The 24,473-nt window shown below is 33.5% G+C and overlaps 1 protein-coding gene across 1 annotated transcript; it reads left to right on the top strand.

Annotated features, from left to right (window-relative positions):
* The first annotated feature begins 18,562 nt into the window (after nucleotides 1–18,562).
* LOC104881767 (copper transporter 3) lies at nucleotides 18,563–18,922 on the top strand. Its single transcript, XM_010662967.1, has one exon. The coding sequence runs from the start codon at nucleotides 18,563–18,565 to the stop codon at nucleotides 18,920–18,922; it is 360 nt and encodes a 119-aa protein (XP_010661269.1).
* The last annotated feature ends 5,551 nt before the right edge of the window (nucleotides 18,923–24,473 follow it).

The following is a 24,473-nucleotide window of genomic DNA, read 5'->3' as shown; positions in this document are numbered from 1 at the left end:
AGTCCCGCCTTAAATTTAATGAATGTATCCAAAACTAAAGTAATCATCACTTAAAGTGATGAAATACCCATACCCTCCCCATTCATGGATACTAAAAGTTCCATATAGGTTAGTATGCACTAACTCCAAACATTCCTTGGGTCTAGTCATCTTGGTCATTTTACCATCTATACAAGATTCGTAGACAGGAAGATCTAGAATCAAAGAGTCTAGACTTTACTAGTCTTTAGTTCTATTTAGATTAATATGACCTAGTTCTGGATACCAAATGCTTAATTAGTGCTAGGTTCAATCTTGAGATCTAACCATTCTCATCTCTTAGAAAAGTGATAGTGGAATACATATAAAAAGAAGAAGATATTACTTCCTACTAACTTGCATAACTAACCTTACATTTGAAGTTAAGGTAAGTATAATCCCATCATTTAACCTTCTCATTCGTTGAAAATCCTATAAGGGCTAACAAACAATGGGTCTAGAATCTATCCACCATAAAAGGTGAAATCTATCACTATATATTCAACAATGAGAAAATGATATATACTTTTCTTTTTGCTTTAGGTAAATCGAGCTTTTTTTTTTCTAATGTCCTAAAAAGTCATAAAGGAATCACTTGCCCCCAAGCTTGCTCTTTTATTCATTTTCTTGAACTTTCCTTATTTGATGTTGTTGTTCTTCTTCTTGGTAGAAGAACTTGAAGAACCTTTGACTTCCATATGAACACCCTATACTATTTGAGAATCCCCTTAGCCATCCCGAAGGAAAATGGAAAAGTCTCTAAGATCATATGAATATTGGTGTTCATAACAGTTGTAAGAGTAGCTTGTCAAAGTTGACCTACCCTTATCAGTAAATAACCATTGCAAACTAGAAAAAGAATATCAAAATATCTAGTAATAGACATGTGTTGCTATTGTAACACATTATCCAAAGATCCAAGTATTAGATGCTTGGTCTTCTAATCTGTCTAATACCACCTTGATACACCACCCTTTCCTTTTGATAGGTTAGTTCATAAGGAATAGCTAGCTCTTCCTAAACTAGCTTCTATGCAATTAGTTACTATATCCAAAATAAAATTAGTCCAATTGGTTAGTTGGGCTTGATCTATTGTGAGAAAGAGAGTAATAATAAAATCAACATGATATATGTAACAAAGAATATAACCAAATATATGACATAATTGACCATTCAAGGCATTTGGTAATTAATTTAGTAAAAATGTAGTGCTCTCAAACTACATATCCTTTTACAAGGAATCCTAGTATCATAAGAATCAAGCCTACGGTGGGTAGGTCATGACCTTATTACTAGTTAGTGATCCTCTTATATTGATCTCCCTGCCTTAACCATGAAAGGTATCTAAAGGCAATATCAACATACCTTTTGTTTGGCCCATGGACTATGCAAGTGGGATTGCGGTGGGTGATTCAACCACTTCATATCCAATGATAAATGTATAACCATTGTCCTTGAACCATCAATGTCACCAAGTAAGGAACCCCACTAGTGAGGTGGTTGCTCCTACTACAAACATACTAGTCTCATTCTAATGGAGAGTCCATACCCCTTGATTCCTAAGGCTCAAACTGCTAGTGGGGTGGTGATGAACCTAAACCAAGATGGGCTTAATAATAGAGGTTATGGGCTTGCTAAGGCCCTCTCCCACTTAATCTTATGAGATAAATAAGATCAATTTTAAAACCATTAGTAATTTCCCTAATGAATAAATTATCTACTTTGAAAATTTTCAAAAATATTTATTTCCTAATTGGATATGTACATAGTGTAATAGAAGAATATGAATATGAAAATTTTAAAATTTCCATGAGTAATTTTCAAAAAGAATTTTGATAAAATATCCATTCTCAAAATTTTAAAATTTATTTTCATAAAATTCTTCTTCTATACACAATTCCAATTAATAAATATTTTATCTAGGAAATGTTTCAAAGAAATTTATTTTCATCAAATTACTAAGCCTTTTGGTAATAATCTTTTAATAATAAATTAACTCTAATGAAAATTTTCAAAATATTTATTTTCCAAATTGGAAACTCTTGTGTAATAAGGAAATTACCAATTCATGAGATTTTGAATAATCTTGAGAGCACCTTATCTAAGAAAGGAACTTTTGCTTCTCATATTAAAAAATCATCAAAAGATTTACTTTCCTTATTCCTTACACTTTTGCAACTTAATAAATATTTCCACGGGAATTCATAATAATTTATTCCATTAAATACTATAAAAAATAGAACATTTAGTAATTTCTTAATAGATAAAGGATTCTCTATGAAAAACTCCTAAAAATGTTTATCTCCAAAAAGGAATTAAACATTCCATTTCGGAAAATATTTTATATCTTTATTAAATTACTAAAATTTTTCAAAGTTATTTTGGTAACCCTTCTTATCATAAATTCTCTATGATGAGGTTTTCCAAATCCATTATTTATCTTTTAAACGGGGACTCTTGTGCTAAAAAAATCGCTTTCTTATTCCTTATCATTTAACTATCTAAACAAAATCATTTCCTTCTTCTCTCTAGGAAGGAGAGCTTGGAGGACCAACTATAGGCATAGTTTTCCTTCTCTCATCGAGAAAAAATAGGAAAATTGCATAAAGTTTAATAAACGATAGTTATAAAGAAATAACAATCTTCTTAGCAACAATCAATTTAAATAAATAATTTTGGAAAATATCTTGTCATGAAAAGTTATGAAGAATACCAAAAAACTTTTTTTTTTGGTTCTAATATTTATTTTGGTAACCATTCTTCATTATAAATTATTTATCATGAATTTCTAAATTTAACTTATTCTTTACATCAGAATCTTGTGAAAAATAGGAAAAATATTATTTTATAAAGATTTGAAAAAACAAGAGTGTGGATCTACATTTTTCACATGCGTCCCCACTTGAACGACAAGACTCATTTTTTATTTGTGAAAATTTGATTTTTTTTTTTTAAAGACTTGGAGTCACCACTTATTTTAGGTTTTTTTTTTTTTTTTTTTGAAACACACAAATGAGTATGTACAAATCATGGTAAAAATCAAATTACAAGAATAGAAAAAATAAATAACATGAAAATTATACAAAATGATTTATTAAATTGATTAAAAAAAATTCAATAATTAGTTTTGCAAAAAATTTGAAAGGATTTTATTAAAAAAAAAAACAATTTTGAAAGAATGATTTTAATTTAATTATTTACAAAATAAAGTTTCAATTTATTTGTAACAAATTATTTGATTGAATTTCATTTGTATTTAATTTTTATTTTCAAGAAAATTATTTGCACTTATTTTATCAAAAGAATTTACTATTTTTTTTTATTTACCCTTGTTAGGAAATGAATTATTACTATTTTATTTATAAAGTAATTCGATTTATTTTCATTTAAGAAAAGTGATTTATACAAATTATTTAATATATATATATATATATATATATATATATATATATATATATATATATATATAACTTTATTTGCAAAATAATTTTTAATTAAAAAAACTTTTATAGTTTACAAATATGTTAAAAATTCGATCCAATTTTATTAACAATAAAAAATTATTAATAGGAAAGTGATTTTTTACAAAATTATTTACAAAATGTCTTAATCCCTTTTTTATTTATAAAAAAGATTTTTATATTTGTATAATTAAAAAAAAGGTTTATTCAATTTTATTAGGAGACAAAAAAACAAAAAACCAAAAAAAAAAAATCTTTGATTCTACAAAAGAAGATTTCCAATTTGTTAAAAAAAAAAGAAAAAGAAAAAAAGGAACTTCAATTTTATATATATATATATACACACACACATTTTTTTAAGAAAGAATTTTACATTTTCACATTTTTTTTTTAAAAAAAAAGGAATTTTACTTGACTTGTACCATTACAAAAAATATAATTTAACATTTTATGTTACAAAAAGATCGCAATTCAATTTTACTAAAAAAAAGAAGTTTATTTACAATTTCATTTATGAAGGAAAAAAAAGAAAAGAGAGAGAGTCTCTTATAAATTTTTATTTAAAAAGATGATTTTTCAAAATTTTATTTTAAATAAGGGAACTTGTTTACTTTTATTTAGAAAAGAAATTTACCTTCTTAAAAAAGAAGAAGATTTTTTTTATAAGTTTATCTAAAAAAATTTTTGTTTAACATTTATTAAAAGAGCATCTTTTACAAATTTAGTTGGAAATAAGAAATAAAAAAAGGAATTTGGCTTTTCTTTAAATAAATAAATAAAACAAGTTTATCTAAAAGGGTTTTTTTATTATCTCTTATTTATTAAAACAAAACTTTTGCAATTCTATTCACAAATTAATCATAACCCAAAATGTTTTTTTTAACTTAAGAAAAAAATCTTACAATTATTTACAAAAGTCTTTTAATCAATAATTTTTTGTTTTAAATTTTCAAAAAGAAATTTCTATTTGAATTAGAAAAAACTGTAAAAAAATAAAATGAAATAGAACAAAAAAAAAACCTTTCAATTTCATTTAGAAATATATTTTTTTTCCTAAATTGTTTTTTTTTTTTTTTTACTTTCATACAAAAAAACCGTTTTACATTTTGTTTAAAAAAGGTTTTTCCTTTTTTTTTTGGATAAGAATTTTTTTATTCAAATCATTAACAATAATTTTTGAAGCAAGATTTCATTATGAGATTCACTTGACAAGTACCAAAACAAAATATTAAATAAATGAATAAAATCCAAAATAAATAAATAAATAAATGGGAGAGACCAAGAAACTAACATACAATAGTATATTGACAACATATCGAAACAAATGAAATAATATATGTACAAAGTAATGAGTAACAAAATAAATACATGCAAAATGAGGACATGGATAAGCAATTATACCCTTATAATGCAATCCCAATTCTAGTAGCTCTCCACAACTTTCTAACAAAGCTCCCAAATGCAAAAAAAAAACTTCTCAATCTCTCAAGAAAAAAAGCAAAGAAAATACAGAGAAGGTGAGAAAAATCTAGAGAGTTGTCCTACCATTCTTCTTGCTCCAAGTGATTGTTTTATCCCAAATCAAGTCCTACTAGCTTTCTGCCCATGCCCATACCCTATCCCTAATTGCTCCAACTAATACATTGTGCACCAAATTTGCCTCTTGTCGCCCTCAATGTAATGGCAAAACATGAACCCAAATACAAACAAGCCCAAAAAACAAGCAAAGCAAATTCAATTAGGCCCAAATCAAACTAATCAATAACCTACCAGTAAATATAAAACAAAAATAATCCCAAAATAAACCCAAAGAAATAAATCAAAGGTTCAATAGGAAATCCAACAAACCAAATTCAATGATCCAACCAATCTAGTAAATTACACGAAAAATAAGTAAGCCCAAATCAATTAAACCAAAATTCAGATCCAATGCACATACCCAAGGCCCATAAACCATCAATGTAGGAATCAACAGAGAGAAGACTTACCTCCCTTTGGAAAACTCATGTGCGAATCGATGTCGCATGGAGAAAATAGAGGCTCGTCTATGGCAATGCATGGAGAAAAAAAAAAGAAAATAATAATAATAATAATAATAATAATAATAATAATAAAAAAGATACAACTGAAATTAAAAAAAAAATACAACATAGATAATAAATAAATAAAAACAATAGAAAGAGAGAGAGAAAAAGGGTTGTGGTTGGCGGAGGGAAGGGGCGATGGTCAAAGGCAATGCAAATGATAGCATTACTAGTGGCGGCTTGGTAACAGTGGAGTCAGTGAGGAAAGTGGAGGAAGAAGAAAGGAAAAGAAAAAAGAAAAAAAAAAAAGAAAAAAAGAAAAAAAGAGAAAAGAGGAAGAAGGGGGAGTGGTGGAGGCTATGAGTAGAAAAGAGAGAATAAGTGAAAAGAAAGGAAAGGGAAAAAAAAAAGAAAAAGATGTGGGTTGGCAGAATGAGAGGATGAGAGAGAGAATAAGTTTTTCAGGGTTTCCTTTTGGAATGAATGGTGGAGATTGAAAGATGAATGGATGGCTAGGATTGGTTCTCCAAAAATAATAAATGGGCTTGAAACTTTGGCCCAAAAAAAAACAAAACAAATAGACCTGAAAACAATAACCCAATGAGCTATAAAAATAAATAAATAATAGTAAATAAAAAAAAACAAAAAAAAATAAATAAATAAAGTGGCAATGAGTATGAGACAAATTTGGGGGTCTACAAATAGTTTTTTCTTAAAAGAAGATTTTATTCTTAGAGATCTCAAAGATTTTAAATAAAATTAAAACATCTAATTTTTTTTAAAAGAAAGCTCTTAATCATTTTCCAACTTATCTTTTCTTTAAAATAAAATTTCCTAACCATGCACATTCCAATTTAGATAAGTTTAATAATTTTGAAAAATACATGAAAATTTATTTTCAATTAAGAACCAAAATATCTTGAGGCCACATATGCAATTAAACAAGAGCTTATAATTAAAAACAAGGAAATAATTAAATAGAAAATTTTCTCATGGCCTTTACAAATCCTATTGCTAATTCAATAATTAAAATTTGGATAAAATCCAAGTTGCCAAAAATAGGGTTAGTGAAAATAGAAAACTCAAAAGGCTCAATTGCCACTAAAATGAGCCTAAAAGGAGAGTCCAAAATTCAGCCCAAACAACCAAAAGGAATTGGATGCATATGCTTGCCCATAACAACATGCTTTTTGAAGAACATTGCTTCAATTGACCATATCTCCCTCATTTAAACTTTGAATTGTGATATGTTTAAGGCATTAAATTCTTGAAATCTTAAGGTTAAAAAATATAGGTGATTTGCTCCAAGAAAATTAGTGGAAGTGGTCCTAATTTTGGCTCAAATTTGACATCACTGTGCTACCATGCACTTTGTGCAACCTTGCTTCATTAAACTATATCTCCCTCATTTCTACTCCGAATTGCAATCCACTTGAAGCATTAGATTCATGACTTCCCAAGCTTCAAATTCATATGTAGATTACCTTAAGAAACTACACAAAAATAGTCCCAATTTTGAGTTAAAGTTGATGTCACTATGTTGTCATGGATCTCAAACCAAGAACTTCCAAGAATGCTTATTTTTTCTTTAACCACCATAAAATCTCAAAAAGAACCTTCAAGATTCTTTCTTTTCTCTTGGGTCACCATAGATGAATATAAAAAACTTAAATTTGTATAATAATAAAAATTACTATGCTTCTATAAAGGAGCTTACAACCCATCTATTGAAAAGAAATGATTTTTATAATCAAATAAAAATCTTATACCCCTTATGGGGTGTACAACCCAATCTAGAGAATCAAAAGTCAGTTGAATCATTAAAAGCATTTCATTCAATTGAACTAATACAACCAATCACAATTATAATCATCGTATTGACATACGAATATTCATCCATTTGGGCCATGGGATGAATAAAACAACCTCACAAAGCATAGTTAGCATACCCTAGAACAAATATAACATGCTAAAACCTACCTTAGGGCTCTAATACTAGTTGTTGGGAAATCTATCATAGGCTCCCTAATCTATTGCAATGGATAAATAAGTATTTAAAAACCAATATTGATACCATAGAAAACATAGATCTAGAGAATAAAGTCATAAACCTTTGATTTAGATATTCTCGGATCGATTCCAATCGACATAGATAACTACAAAGTCGTAATGGATCTCGTAAACACCATGATTTTTCGCCTAATAACTCTTTCTTGTGTCTAGACACTGAGATGGTGAAGATTTGAATGGTGAAGACTAGGGTTCTCTCTTTGGATTGTAGGAAGAAACTAACAAGACATAGAAACCTTAACCCTTAAAGGGGTATTTATAGACTTCCTACTAGGCTTAAGTGACTCGAGCCCACCATGGACTTGGGTCACTTAATTTAGCCTAAAAAGATTGCTAATTGATTAATAAAACCATATAGGGCCCTAATTAATCAATTAGTCCAGTCTAAAGATATCACTCATTTATCCTTGTGCAACCTTGAGTAATTATCAAAATACCCTTATCCACAAAAGTGAATTAAAAACCCATCAAACCCTCATAAATTGTGTCATCAAAGAATATAAGCTTAGAGAGGGGACCATTAGGACCTATATGAGTACTGACTTCCTTATAATCAAATTCTGAAATTGACTCAACATCTTACTACAAAAAGTTAATTGCACTCTAGTAGCCTATGTATATTACAATGAGGCACCAAGTGCTTAGGTCCATGACCTACTATCCACTACATGTAGACATCCCATAAACTAGTGTCTGTAATCCAACAAGGTAGTATTATCACTTATTAAGATTACCTCTCAAATTCTTGAGTTATAGATTCCACTTACTATGTGACCAATTGACATACTTTACCTCTAAAGAGCATATGTCAAATTACACTAAAGGAATTACTATGACCACAAATTTCAGATCACATGTCATTTGGATCACTCAAGAGGACACATTGTCTCAATCCCATGAAATATCATAATGCCTCTATGAGAATACCTGTTGCCTTTACTGAGAATACTTGTTGTCGCTAGCCTCCATCAACAATGACTTAATCCATAGGGATATATGACCACTTTAGGGTCTCATCCATAGGTCAAAGCCTATTGTTGATTTTGACGCAAGCTCAATATCCTCTAAAGTTTAAGAGTCCACGTAGTATAGTATGTAACTTGGTGAATCATGACATGTCACATACACTAGTGCACTCACCATGGAAACCCATCCCAATGGCCAAGACAAGTCATCCCTCTATTAGGGGGTGCTACACTACAATTTCTACTAGATTGCCCAAATCTGTAAACTAACTATAGACAATTTATCTACTTACAAGGAACCCATAACTTGTATCTTCTGTGCAACTCCTAATGCACCTAAGTCATGTACAATGTAAGAGACATGAGTTGAATGCTCAAATCAATATCAATACACCAAAAAAATAGCAATGGGACACTTAAGTCTAACTTTGTTACATCATGTTTTTATTTTAGGGTCTCAATCCCAACACATATAGCATCACATACTTAAGGCTATCCATTGCAAAGGAATAGGATACCGCCTTAATGCAATCCCTCTCCATAGATGTCCAAGGACATTGATCTTGAGAAAGATAACTCCAAACCTAAAGAGTAACAAACCCTTCTTGGAGTTTTGCATCATGTACTTGACCAAATGCTCATCAATGTAGGTGACATGACATAACTTTTCTATTCTTGCAGTCCTAAAGGACGTTAACCCCAAGAATATATTGCATCTTCTTCTAGATTTTTATCTAGAACCAAGTAAACAACTAGATCTTGATTGATGACAATATCCGTACATCATATCTAATGAGTAGGTTGTCATCTACCTACAAGATCTTAGAGCATCACCATGATTCCTTGTGCCTTCTTGTACACACAAGGCTCTTTGTTATGAAAATGTTTGGTTGCAATCATATCTTCCTTTATTTCAACTTAGATTTGAAAACTGTTTGAATTATTAGATTTTTTACTTTCTAAGTTTTGAAACCTTATGTGACTTGCCTCACAAATCTCAAGTGAGACTATTGTCACAGGATGCTTCAAATGAGCCTCCTCATGGGCTTATATAGAGCTCAAGAAGCTTCTGGAGACTCCTACACCTAGCTATTAGTGGGAAGAGTGTGGAAAGTTCTAGAGATGCCTAGAGAAGTCCACACACCTCTACACTATGGTGGAAGGCATGAGAGAAGTCTAGGGCTTTCTAGAGAATTCTAGAGATCTCTTGTACATAGGCTTGTACTTGTGTAGGATATTCTAGAATATTCTTGAATTGTAAGGAACCCTCCAAGGTTCTAAAGAGTTCCATTGGTGCCTATAAATAGGTGAGGGCCTCATTTGGCCAAGGCACCAAGCAAGTGAGCTTCTAAGCATTGTATAGCTTCCTTTAAAAGCAATAAAGCTTCCATTCTTTAAGAGTCGCCTACTACGCCTTCTAAAATTTCTGAGTTGCAAGGATCTTATCCTAGCAAGCTAAGCATTGGGAATAAGGCTGATAGCAAGATCAAGTGTCTTAACTTGTCTAAGTGCCGCATGAGCTTAGGAAGAGACTAAGTCCGTGACAAGTGGTATCAGAGCGCGACTATGAAGCGGGCATATAACGTAGAGGAGACTAGTGAGCAAATCTGTAGGAGGGAGATCGAGCCTACTACACGGGGCAGGGGCAGGAATGATAAGTCTCGTGACACCATAGCCAACATGGAGGTAGGGCTAGCCAAAGTGGAGATAGCCATGGCAAACACCCGGGAATGGGTGGACTTGATCAAGCAAGGCCTGGAGAAGGCCTTAGAGAATTTAAAGAAGTATATCCAAGACCTTCGTGAGGGGGTGCTAGGCTCACAAGTTCAATCGGTGTCACACAAGGAGTTCATGTCCTTCCAAGACAAGGTCATGAGCATGTTTGCTAGTGTAGAGTCAAGGGTGGAGGCCTTGGCTGTGTGCATGGAGGCCCTGAGGCCAAGAGGTTCGACAAGAGTTGACCATCTATAAGACTGCCATATCAACATGAGTCATGGCCACTCATGAGGTACCAAGGGTGGAGGTACCCAAGCCACACACGTTCAGTGGCAAGAGGTATGCCAAGGAGTTGGATAACTTCTTGTGGCACATGGAGCGCTACTTTGAGGCTATCGCACTAATGGATGAAGCCACTAAGGTACGCACCGTGACCCTCTACCTCACTGATAATGCCACTCTATGGTGGCATCAAAGGTTTGCCGATATAGAAAAAAGGACGTTCACCTTAGACACATGGGATGCTTTTAAGCGAGAGATCAAAATGCAATTCTACCCTGAGGACCTGGCTTACTTAGAGAGGAAGAATATGAAGCGTCTCAAGCACACGGGCTCGATCCGTGAGTATGTCAAAGAGTTCTCTATGCTTATGCTTGAGATACCTAACATGTTTGAGGAGGAGCTACTGTTCAATTTCATGGACAACTTGCAAAGTTGGGCTGAGCAAGAGTTGAGGAGACATGGTGTCCAAGACCTAGCCACGACCATGGTAGTAGCAGAATCCTTGGTGGAATATAAAAGGAGAGACTCCAAGCCTAAGCCACAGTCCAAGGGTAATCATGCTAAAGGTGGGGGAGACAAGGGATCACAAGGCTACCCTTCTAAGGAAGGATCAAGTAAAGGCCCTAGCGGCAAGGATGACAAAGGCAAGGATAAATGGAAGGAGTTCAAGCCTAAGACCAATTGTTTCCTATGTGATGGTCCACACTGGGCACATGATTGTCCCAAGAGAAAAGCCCTAAATGCTATGATTGAGGAAAATGAGAAAGAGGGCGATGCTCATGTGGGATCATTGCAACTCCTAAACGCCCTCAAGGTCAAGTCGGTGCCTAAGATGCCTCAAAGCAAAGGGCTAATATATATAGAGGCCTTTGTTAATGGGAAGGCCACCAAAGCCTTGGTGGACACTGGTGCCACTCATAACTTTGTCTCGGAGGATGAGGCAAAACGGCTAGAGCTCAAAGCATCCAAAGAAGGAGGTTGGCTTAAGACAGTTAATTCCGCTGCCAAGCCATCACACGGGGTAACTCACGGGGTGACTATGCACACCATCTCATGGGAAGGAAAGGTCGACTTCACAATGACACCCATGGATGACTTCAAGATGGTACTAGGGATGGACTTCCTACAGAAGGTCAAGGTTGTGCCATTACCCTTCTACGCTCAATGGCTATCCTAGAAGAGGAGAAGCCATGCATGGTCTCTACGGTCACCGAAGGTTCGTCCAAGACCCCTATGTTATTAGCTATGTAAGTAAAGAGGGGGTTAAAGAGGAAAGAGGTGACCTACCTCGCGACCCTTAAGGAAGAAAGGGATGATGGGTCAGGAGAACCCATGCCTAAGGAAATTGAGAAAGTCCTTAATGAGTTTAAGGACATGATGCCGCTTGAGTTGCCTAAAAGACTTCCTCCTAGGAGAGATGAGGATCATAAGATCGAGTTGGAGCCGGGAGCTAAGCCCCTTGCTATGGGGCCATACAGAATGGCACCATCAGAGTTGGAGGAGCTAAGAAGACAACTTAAGGAGTTGCTGGACACAAGGTTCATCCAACCATCCAAGGCTCCCTATGGCATGCCGGTCTTGTTTCAGAAGAAGCATGATGGGTCCTTACGGATGTGTATTGACTATCAGGCACTCAACAAGGTGACGGTAAAGAACAAGTACCCTATTCTGCTCATTGCTGACTTGTTCGATCAGCTTGGTAGGGCGAGATACTTCACGAAGCTAGACTTAAGGTTGGGCTACTACCAAGTAAGGATTACGGAGGGGGATGAGCCGAAGACTACATGTGTGACTAGGTACAACTCATTTAATAATGCCCTTCGGTCTCACCAATGCCCCAACAACGTTTTGCACACTCATGAATAAGATCTTCCACCCATACTTAGACAAGTTCGTGGTAGTATACTTGGATGACGTAGTCATCTATAGTAACACTCTAAAGGAGCACGTAGAGCATTCAAGGGAGGTCTTTAAGATCCTAAGACAGAACGAGCTATATGTAAAGAAGGAGAAATGCTCATTTGCTAAGGAAGAAGTGAGCTTCCTAGGGCATTACATCAAGGATAGCAAGCTGATGATGGATGGTAGCAAGGTGAAAGCCATCCAAGAATGGGATCCACCAACCAAGGTACCTCAGCTCAGATCTTTCCTTGGTTTAGTTAATTACTACTGGCAGTTCATCAAAGGTTATTCGACAAGGGCAACTCCACTCACTGATCTTCTTAAGAAGAACAAGGCATGAGAATGGGACGAAAGGTGCCAACAAGCCTTTGAGGATCTGAAGAAGGCTGTGACTGAGGAGCCGGTGTTGACACTACTTGACCACACCAAGGTTTTTGAGGTACACACGTATGCATCCAATGGCCTTCGAGAGCTGCAAACTAAATGACATGGAGATGTGCTACACAGTGCAGGAAAATGAGATGACCGCCATTGTCCATTACTTGCGCACTTAGAGGCACTATCTTCTAGGGTCTCACTTTATAGTGAAGACCAACAATGTTGCCACTAGCTACTTCCAAGCATAGAAGAAGCTGAGTCCTAAGAAAGCTAGGTGGCAAGACTTCCTGACCGAGTTTGACTATACGCTGGAGTATAAACCAGGAAGTGCTAATCATGTGGTCAACGCCCTAAGCCGTAAGGCAAAGCTAACATCCATGACGAGCCAGCCCCAAGGAGACATAATGGATCTTCTAAGGGAGGGGCTGCAACATGTTCAACTGGCAAAGAGCCTCATCACCCTGGCTCATGAATAGAAGACTAGGCGGTTTTGGGTAGAGGACGACCTACTCTACATTAAGGGGAGACGACTCTACGTGCCTAAGTAGGGGAACATAAGGAGAAATCTGATTAAGGAGTTCCATGACACCAAGTGCACTGGGCACCTCGGGCAACGGTGCACGAGGGCACTACTTGAGTCGGCTTACTATTGGCCTCAAATACGGGATGAAGTTGAGGTCTATGTAAGGACTTGTCTTGTATGCCAACAAGACAAGGTGGAGCAACGACAACCTAGAGGTTTGTTGGAACCACTACCAATAGCAAAACGCCCATGGGACAACGTCACCATGGACTTCATCATTAGGCTACCCAAGTCGGAGGACAACGACTCTATCATAGTAGTAGTGGACAAGTTCTCTAAGTATGCGACCTTCATAGCAGCCTCTATTAACTGCACTACGGAAGAGACGACAAAGCTATTCTTAAGGCATGTGGTCAAGTATTGGGGGTTGCCTAAGTACATTATCAGTGATCACCATCCACATTTCACTGGGAAGTTTTGGACGGAGCTATTCAAGCTTATGGGTTCGGAGCTTCACTTCTCTACAAGCTTTCACCCACAGGCAGATGGGCAGACTAAGTGGGTGAATGCGTTGCTAAAGCTATACTTGAGACACTTCGTGAGTGCCAACCAGAAGGATTGGGCTAAGTTGCTAGATATAACCCAGTTCTCATACAACTTGCAAAGGAGTGAGGCAACCAACAAGAGTCCGTTCGAGCTAGCCATAGGGCAGTAACCATTAACTCCTCACACACTAATGATAGGCTATACGGGGAGAAGTCCAGCAACTTTCAAGATCGCTAAGGGATGGCACGAGCAATCTGACATAGCACGCTCCTACTTGGATAAAGCCACTAAGAAGATGAAGAAGTGGGCTGACAAGAAACGACGTCACATAGAGTACAAGTTCAGAGACATGGTGCTTGTCAAGCTCCTTCCCCAACAATTCAAATCCCTAAGGCTGGTGCATAAGGGCCTTGTGAGGAGGTATGAAGGACCCTTCCCCATGCTTGGGAGGTCGACAAGGTGTCTTACAAAGTTGAGTTATCGCCAAGGTTAAAGATTCATCCTGTCTTCCACGTAAGTTACTTAAAACCATATCACGAAGACAAGGATGATCCAAGCCGAGGGTTTTCTAAAAGGGCACCTACAACGATCATGACCTCTATGACAAAGAGGTAGAACACATCATTGTAGACCAAGTCATTAGGAGATGAGGTGTGCCTCCTGCTACGGAGTACTTAGTGAAATGGAAGGGACTACTAGAGAGCGAGGCTAGCTGGGAGCCAGCAGATGCACTATGGGAGTTCCAAGAGCAGATTGAGTGGTTTCGGCCAGAAGGCATGACAAGTCGCGAGCGTCTTAGCCTAACAAGCTAAGCATTGGGAGTATGGCCGACTTAGCAAGATCAAGTGTCTTGACTTGTCTAAGTTCTGCATGAGCTTAGAAAGAGACTAAGTCTGTGACACTATGCTTAGAATTTAATACAAAGTCAAAATTGATTTTCTTTAGCGTCATTCATGTTTCCTCTTGGTTTGATTCTTACTTCAACTCATTTCTCACATGTTTTCATTCTCTCTAACCATCTTTATAGGTTTTTTCTTTCATCTCTTATGCCCATCTTTTGCCTTTTTTTTAGCTTTGCTTGGCTCTCATCTTCTTTCAAAAACCCAAAGTCTCCTTTTTTAACTATTGAACCCCATTTCCTCTATCATTGTTGAAGGTGAATTTGTCACTTTAATATATTTTTTTCATCTTTTTACTTGAAAAGTTCAAAGTAAATATTAGCACCAAAACTAGAGTCTTAGCACTAATTTGAGTTAAGTAATTTGAATCTTTATATTGTATGTGTTATTAGCTCACATATTTTGACTCCAATCATTGATACAATTTGAATCAAGGAAATGGATTTGACAATAAACCTACAAAAATCAGTCAAGTGAAATTTTAAAAAGAGCCACTAAGATGAATAAATTGGGATTTGAGAGATGAATGAATGAATGAATGAATTGAGGTTTGAAATATATGGGATACATATATGGGGATGAAAAACTTTATGAAAATAAGTCAAATGAAACTATTAATTATGAAACTACATTCCTTGAATCAAACTTCAAAATGAAGGGTTGAATGAAGAATATCTACTTAAAAAGGGACTCTACCCAATTACATAACACAACCTCACCGTGAAAGATGGTGTCTATGTGATCCACCACATGATCTTTATTTCTTAAAAATAAAAAAAATATATTTAAAATATGATGGAAGTAATTTTGAAAATAGGTATAGTTTCTATTTTGATTACATATAAATCTAAGAATTATTTATATTTATAATGTCAAGTTAATTAAAGAAAATAGTCAATCTTAATAAATGATTTTTAAACAAGTTATTTTGTTTTACTTGTTTTATAATATTATTTTGAGAAAAGTGGGTTTTGACTTACTAATTTTAAAAATATAGAAAAAGGAACCCTAACTTCTATAAATCATTTTTATCTTCATTAATTTAAAAATATTTTAAAATATATGCACTTTTTCAAAAGTTAGATAATTATTTCTTGAAATACCCTTTTAGTTAATAATTTTAAATAAAATGATCAAAAACTTAATTTATCATTTTAATTTAATAAAAGTATCTTATAAATAAATATGTTAATTTTTTACTATTTAATATTGCTAGGATCCTCAAGTGATAAATAAAATTTTTCTAATTCCCTAATATTTAATTTTTATATTTTTATTTTCAAAGTTTTTTTAATTTTAATTATATTTTTAATTTTTAAAATTTCTTATTTTAATCTATTAAAAAAATTGTCAATGGTATTATTAACTTGGCAATTAAAAATTCATTTAATGAAATAATTATCTAACTTATGAAAAAGTACATATGGAAAAGTGAGTTTTGACTCATATAGAAAAAAGAACACCAAATTTTTTAAATCAATATTATTTTCATCTATTTAAAAATAATTTGAAATACATGCACTTTTTAACGAGTCATATAATTATTCCCTAAAATGCCTTTTTTACTTATGATGTTATCAACATCAATTGACAACTAGATTACTTTAAGTAAATATTTTCCTTCCTTTAGATATTTTATTATTATTATTATTATTATTATTATTTTATTTTACATTTCATTTTTTTTCTTTTGGGATTTTCTTGGCTACCAATAATCACATCAAGAATTTTACATAAAAAAAATTAAAAACAAAAATATATTACTTTTTTTTTTTTTTCAGTATATCTATCTGATGAAACTAAAAACAAAAGAAAATACCCTAAACAATCAGAGTCTTTGAAATTAACCTCAACTTACCCTAATGAAAAAAATTCCTAAAGAGATCAAGGTAAAAACCATAAATTTATTCCCAATAAACTCAAACTCACCTACAATCCACTTAGATTTCACCTATTTCTAATGTCCATACTCTTGAAATTACCTTACTTTTGTTATAGGATGTTTGTTTATGAAAAAAAATAAAAATAAAAAAAGAGTCTCAACTCTTCCTACAAGATGTTCGTTTCTGGAGAAAAAAAAATCAAAATAATAAAATAATAATAATAATAAATATCTAAAAGGAAGGGAAATAATTAGACGAAGTCTAGTTGTTAATTGATATTGATGACATCACAAGTAAAATGAACTTTTAAGGAAATAATTAGATGATTCCTTAAAAAATGCATGTATTTAAAATCATTTAAAAAAAAAATGAATATAATATCGATTTAAAAAATTTAGGGTTCCTTTTTTTTTTTTCCATATATTTTCATATGAATCAAAACCTACTTTTCCTTATTTTAAAATATTTTTAAATTATTGAAGATAAAACTAATTTTTAGGATATATCTTCCCGAATTTCGTATCAAGATCTACATATATTGGATATATCGAAGATATGTCAGATTAAATAATTTAAAAATATATAAAATTTAAAATAATTTTAATTATATTTGATTTTATTTTTTATTTCTTACCGTGAAAGCAAACATGAAAAAACCGTTTTTCTTATTATTATTTTTTTCCTAATATTTTTCGAGAACCAAACATAGGCCAAGAGTCCGTTTAATAGTGATTCCAAAAAGTGTTTGTAAACCTTTTAATACTTAATTTTTAATTTTAATTTTTTAACACTTTAAAAAACCATTGCCAAATAGGTTTCCTTGAGAGATTAAAATTAACCAGATGTTGAGATAAGATCACCTCAAATGCTAAATAATAATTTGGTATCTATTATCTTAAGAATATCATATTACAATAAATATGTAGAGTAAAAATTGTACTATTAATAATAATACAACTTAAAAATTTTAAAAATACAAATTGTAAGTTTTATATTAAAAAATAAAAAAGGAAGCCGAGATTAATGTGGTTTACCTACCATTAAAAAGATTTATTTATTTATTCTAAAATAATAGAGAAGAATTAATATTTGAAAAGTATTGGAACACCTTTCATATACGATATTAATATAAAATTTAGAAAATATTTTTAAAAGTTAAAAAAATCACTTAGAGCCTGTTTCATAGTAATTTTAGGAAGTGTTTCTACCTCTTTTAACACTTGAAAAATAAAAAAATTTAAGTGCTAAAAAGATTAATATCGCTTCTTAGAATCATTACCAAGCATGCTTTTATACAATCGTACGGTCGAAAAATGCTCATGCCAAAAAGGACATGTGATGTAAAAGACAATACCCAAAAAAGGATTAGTAATAATAATAAAAGGTGGCATAGGTGTCCAAATCACAGGAAGAAACAAAAATTTCTCACATACGACCTAACCGTGGCACACGGTGTACAAATCCAGAACCAGTCGCATGCTTCACCCAACTTAGATCAGACAAATTATACATCAATTCTCCTTCAAATTAATTCCAGCAATCCAACAATAAGAATGATGATGATGAACTCTGGCTGGTCAACTGAATTGTAACTAAAACACTCTACAATTTTAGGAAATTTCCAGGAAAACGCCCCGAGGGTTTTAGGAAAGTTCCAAGAATACACCCACAATCTTAAACCAACAGGCCAGCTGCTAGTATCCTGCCAACGCAACTATGAAATAATCGGACATTGAAGATCTGTCAGCTTGCTCGAAGGTGGCCTCGTCTCCCAAGGTGTATTATATATGTAGATTGGATATGAAGCCTCACTGCTTCAACAAGAGCATCGTCTAATTAATCTACCATTTCCGGGAAGAGAGAAGCATCCCTGCTCTCTTTATCACTCAAAAATAATGAATGAAGAACTGAAGCAGAAGCACACAGGGTTGTGGTTTGGGGAGGATGTGGACATCCTGTTCAATGACTGGCCCGCAGGTCACAGCAAATTCCTTTTCTCCTTTGCTATATTTCTTGTGTTCACCATATCTCTGTTCGCTCATATTTATGCAATGACTCCCTTGAGCACCCCCAAGATGGATCCTAAGAGCCTGCTCCGACATGCTGCCATTCATGCCTTCCGCACTTTCATCATCTACTTGGTCCCCCTCTGTGTCATCACCTTCAACCTCGATGTCTTAATCACACTACTCCTTGGACAGCTTACCGGCTTCTTGGCTCTCACATTCTACGCCCAATATCATCAACCCCGCTGATTCTGAAGCCTCACTGCCACAAATCTTACCTTTAAATTTGTTGGTTTTGTAGTGAAGGGTAAAGGGTAAAGGGTGATATTTAGCAATATTCCTGGTTTTTATCACAAATTTTGTACGTACATCTAGGCTGTAGCTAATTAATAGAGGCGGAAGAGGTGAATGCCCGGATGAGGAACTTCATATATGGTTAATTTCAGTGCAGCTTTGTTGATGATCACTTTCTTCTGTGGGTCTATTACAAGTTGGTCATTACTAGGATTACTATATTTAACATACGATGGTGCAGCTTTAGCTCATACCATCTTAATCATGCTCCATCACATGTCATATCTCCTTATAAAGGCTGTTGCGGTTTCTAATTTATGCTATTACATCACTAATTACATTGAATTTGATCACCACACCATGCAACAAAATCGATCAATGCGTTACAATATCTAACCCAAGCGGCACTTGGTACGTCTTAACAATAAAATCATGATTTAAACATTTTCAATTAAATTTAACTTATATTTCAAAATTTTAATTTTCCCCTATTCATTGAATATTTTTTATATCTAAATCAAACAAGTATTGTTTTAATAGTTTTTTTCCCAGTCTAATATAGCATTCACTACAAGGAAAGAAGGGCTATAGATGAAAAGCCTACAACTATATCCTATTGTTGCGGTAAAAGCTGGCCGTGACAAAGTGACTATAGGTGGTGCAACCAGAGGCTTTAGTCACGGCCAATCGAATTTCCCCCACTATAGTTGCCAAGATAAGGCAACGACCATGAGTAGAGTGTGACTGAAATGATCAAATATAGCTATGGCTGTATCTTCCCCACTAAAATTGTATTTTTTTCCTCTTCTCGCAGATAGAAGATTCCTATAGTTACACATTGTCAATTGTTGAGACAAAAAGTAATCTATAGAGAACATTTAGTGGTGGTTAAATTTTGACCGCCACCACAAGTTCTTTTAATACTTTTAAAATAATTCATTAAATTGAGAAATTTTATGAGATGATATTACTATTTCTAGTTTTCAATAATAAAATATTCACATATTCCATTAAAACTGGATTGACATTTCAAATATGTCTCAATTGTAACTACATGAGCTTATTGTAGAAAAATATGTCGTAAAAATAACCACCATGTGTAATGTCATTAATTATACAATGGAAGTGTATAGTTGATACAAGGACCTTGACATACTTATCAATAAAGTTGTGTAATCAGAATTTGCACGATGAATTGCTTATAATTAGAATATTCTAACTTCTAGGGTTGAAAATTTCATCGTAATATCGGATATTGAGAGGCATTGACACGATATTAGCTACCAAAAGTTTGTCAGGCAAAAAATTGACAAAAAATCAAGCATATCGTCGACATATCGACCAAATGTTGATTAAAAACTGATAAATTGCCGATTTTTTGGCGTTGGAAAGTGGGTTTGCAAACAACATGAAAAAATTGACGATTTATCACTGATTTATCCATGATTTTTTTTTATATTTTAAAAATGGTGATAAATCGCTAATTTTTCAATAAATTGGCAATAGATTGACAATTTTTTTAAAAAAATTGCTAATCCATTTTTTTAATATTTATCTGTGTTTTTTTTTTTAAATTGTCTTTCGTGTTTTTTTTTTAAATTATTTTTTCTAATTTATCTTTTATTTTAAATTTATATTGCCCTTTTATTTTATATTATCTTTTTTTTTCTTTCATATTTATCTCATTAGTCTTATTTAAAAAAATTACTATTGTGAGTGTTTTAGTTAGGTTGGTAATTCTGAACAAAATACCTAAGTGCCTACTAGCTATGGTTTTCTAAATCTATTGTTGGACTACTTGACTTACGAAGATCAAGACATTGGATTTGCTAAGAGGCTAAGGTAAGTGGTTGAGTTTGTGTTGAATAAATTAGAATTAAGACATTGGATTCAAGACATTGATTATCTTGAATCATTTTAAAAGGGTTAAGGAAGCATGGGAAAAATATTTTTGTTAAAAGTTTTATGTTACCTTGTTTCTGAATCGATCCAAGTGTAGGGACAAATCGATCTAAATTATCTTTTCCTTGATCTTTTTCCATCCATTGGATTAAGGTTTCATTTCCTTTTAATAGAATTTTTTCCATTTTTGGATGATAGAGAGCAACAACCAATTCTTGTTAAGGTTGTTTGCTTTCCAAGAAAATTTCATACAAGTCTTCAAGTCAATCTTTTAATGAATTTTTTGAAAAAAAAAAGGGTTGAGTTCTTTGACATTCATCTCTCAATCATTTGGGTTTCGGTGAAAACCTATTTTCTTCTTGATGGGGTTTCAAGAAGAAGGATGAGATCAAGCTTGGGAAGGACTCCAAGCATGTTCTTGAAGATGAAGGAGTGGTGGTGAGGTGTGAAGGTGCTTATCAAGTAGTTCATGGGGGATTGGAGATCTTGAACTAGGTAAATCCTTGTACACCTTGATTGCTCTTCATAGTAGAAAATTTTATTGGTTATAGACCTATGGTTTTTTACCTCCTTGGAGGTTTTCCATGTAAATTTTGGTGTTGTCTCATTGTCTCTCATTCTCCTCTTCATTTCCTTTTCAGTTTCTAGCTTTCTTTGATAATTTGGGCATGTAATACTTGGTTGAATGTTGAGGTGAAATAGATATGAGTTGCTTTTGGGTAATTTGAATCTTGTTTCTGAATATTGTTCATAGGTAGATTTGAGATATTACATTCTTGCCTTTAATCAGAAATTTATTTAAGGAATTGTGTTGGGGAGTGTTAGAACATATGCATGTGACTTGCATTTTAATCTTGCTGGGGAGTGTTGTTGCATTCATATTTGCATGTGATCTCTACTTTGTGTTTGAAAGTGTTTGTAAAGAAAATGAAAATTTGTAAAAATCTTAAGGTTAGATAACTTGTGTTGGGAAACCTTTTAAATTGGTTAATAACACATATTCACCCCCTCTCTAAGAGTGTTCTATCTTTGAGATTCACCTTTCAATTGGTATCAAAGCAGGTTTTTAAAGCAAAAATCATTTTTGATCCTTGAATCTCAATCACAGAACCTTATCAAAAGGGAGCTTCTATTGGGAGACCACCATTCTTAACTGGTGAAAATTATTCTCATTGAAAAGTGAGAATGCAATAGTTTCTCAAAATGCAAAGTGACAAAGTTTGGAATGCCATTGAATTTGGTTGGTCTCCACCTAAGTGTTAGATAGAGAAGGTAAACCAACAAATGTTGTCAAGCGTAAGTTGGAATGGGACAGAGGTGAAAATGAAGATAGTGAGAACAATGTGAGAGCCATGTATTCCATCTTTAATGTTATTAGCATAGATGAATTTCATAGGATTGCTACATGTACTTTGGCTAAGGAGGGCTTGGGATATCCTCCAAGTGACTCATGAAGGAACGAATGTTATGAAGGTGTCCAAACTTCAAATATTAACCTTTAGTTTTAAACCATTAGGATGGAAGATCATGAGAACTTTGGAGAGTTTCATGCAAAATTGATGGACATTATGAATTCTAGCTTTAATCTAGGTAAGCCCATCCTTACTCCAAAGTGGTTAGAAAGATTCTAAGATCTCTTTCGGAAAGATTTAAAGCAAAGGTCACTACCATTGAAAAGTCCAAGGATGTGGATTCCTTGAAAGTAGATGAACTTTTAGGTTTGCTCCAAACCTTTGAAATAACTCTTAGATCACCAAGGAAATCAAAGGACATTGCCTTGAATTCCATTAAAGAGAAGTCCTTAGGTAATGAAGGTGAGGGTGATGAGAAAATGTTGGATGGAGAAGTTGATAGATTTGCTAGAAAATTCAAGAAGTATATGAAGTTTAGGAAATATAAGAAGTCCAAGGAAAATGCTAAAAAATGGAACAATTCAATGGGAAAATCAAGTGAAAAAGGCAAAAAGAAAGACAAGTATGTTAACAAAGAGTATGAAGTTAAGTACTTTAAATGTGGGGGAAGAGAGCGCTATGCCACCGAATGTCCCTCAAAGAGAAAAAGAAAAGAAGGCCATGCAAGTCTCTTGGAGTGACACAGAATCATGTCAATCTAGTGAAAAAGAATCCAACGTGAGTGAGGAATGCACTAACTTTACAATCTTTATGACAAGTATCATTGAGGAACCACTCAAGAAAGAGGTTTTAAGTGAGTCTTATGAGTCAAGTAACTCCAATGGTGATGAGATGAGTTTTGACACTGCATATGAGACTTTGTACAAAGAGTGCTTAAGTCTCAAACAGGAACAAGTTGACTGGAAGGCTTCTAAAAATAGTTTAATAAATGAGGTTAAGACTTTAAAAGGAGAAAATAAGTATTTGCTTGATAAAATTGCCTTTCTTGAGAATGAACACTTTGACATGAAGAAAATGTGTGATGAATTGAAGAGTGAAAATCAAGTGTTTAAGAATGAGTTGAGTCTTAGGAAAGAAGAGTCACATCCTAGCTCTAAAAGACTTAGTAATTTGATCAATCCAAGGAGGAAACCATTTGATAGAAGAGGCTTAGGTTTTGTTAATGAAACTACAGCTCCAAGTAGTGTAAAACAATATTTGTCAAGCCTTGTGAAGGAGTGCTACTTAATAAAACTCTTTCTAAATTGAAATTTCATTTCACTAAAATGGGACACACGATTGATAGATGTTATGCTAGGATGTTTGAGAGTTTCTAAAGAAAGTTGACCAACCTAATGAATGAACCATTTACCTTGACATATAGGTTGTTAGAAGGTGGCAAGAGAGTATTGAAAAGGGATTCGAATGTCCCTCATCATAGTGGTTTCCAAGGAAGCACTTCCAATGGAATGACTAAAGTCACAAGTGTCAAACAAATATGGGTGAAAAAGAATGAACTTAATTGCCTTGTTGTTCACACCGCACTTAGAGCTAGTGAGTCACACTCATGGTACTTTGATAGTAGTTGTTCACGTCATATGAAACGTAATAGATTATTCTTCACCAATTTCACCTAATTTGATGGAGGAAATGTGACATTTAGTGATGGCAATGTTGCTTGCGTGAAAGATAAAGGCATAATTTGTGCTTTCGACATCCCTAACCTTGAAGAGGTCTTGTATGTGGAAGGATTGAAAGCTAACTTGATTAACATTATTCAAATATGTGACAAGAAGTTCAATGTTCAATTTTCACAAAATTTATTTAAAGTGTTTGATTTGAATGGAAATTGTGTGATGATTGGATTGAGAACTTCAGATAATTGCTATGTTATTTGTCAAAATCCTTTTTTTTTTCTTCCCTTGTGAGTGGAAACTCAAAAATTGAATCAATTGATTTGTGGCATCCTAGGTTGGGTCATTTAAACTACCGTGACTTGATGAAGGTTGCTAACAATGAAGTCATCAAAGGGATTCCTAAGATTGGAAAACCCTTCAATCTTATTTGTAGTACTAGTCAAAATGGAAAACAAACTAAGAATACCCATAGGAGAGTTGATGAAATCTTAATCTCTAAACCTTTAAAACACTTTTACATGGACTTCATGGGACCAATGAGAACTGAGAGTTTAGGTGGCAAGAAATATATTTTGG

Source organism: Vitis vinifera, chromosome 15, assembly GCF_030704535.1.
Source record: "Vitis vinifera cultivar Pinot Noir 40024 chromosome 15, ASM3070453v1".
NCBI lineage: Eukaryota > Viridiplantae > Streptophyta > Magnoliopsida > Vitales > Vitaceae > Vitis > Vitis vinifera.
Note: the sequence above shows the minus strand (reverse complement) of the source record. Positions and strands in the feature narration are given on the sequence as shown.

Coding starts and splice junctions, on each gene's coding strand:
- LOC104881767 (XM_010662967.1), top strand. CDS start 18,563: ATGAATGAAGAACTGAAGCAGAAGCACACAGGGTTGTGGTTTGGGGAG.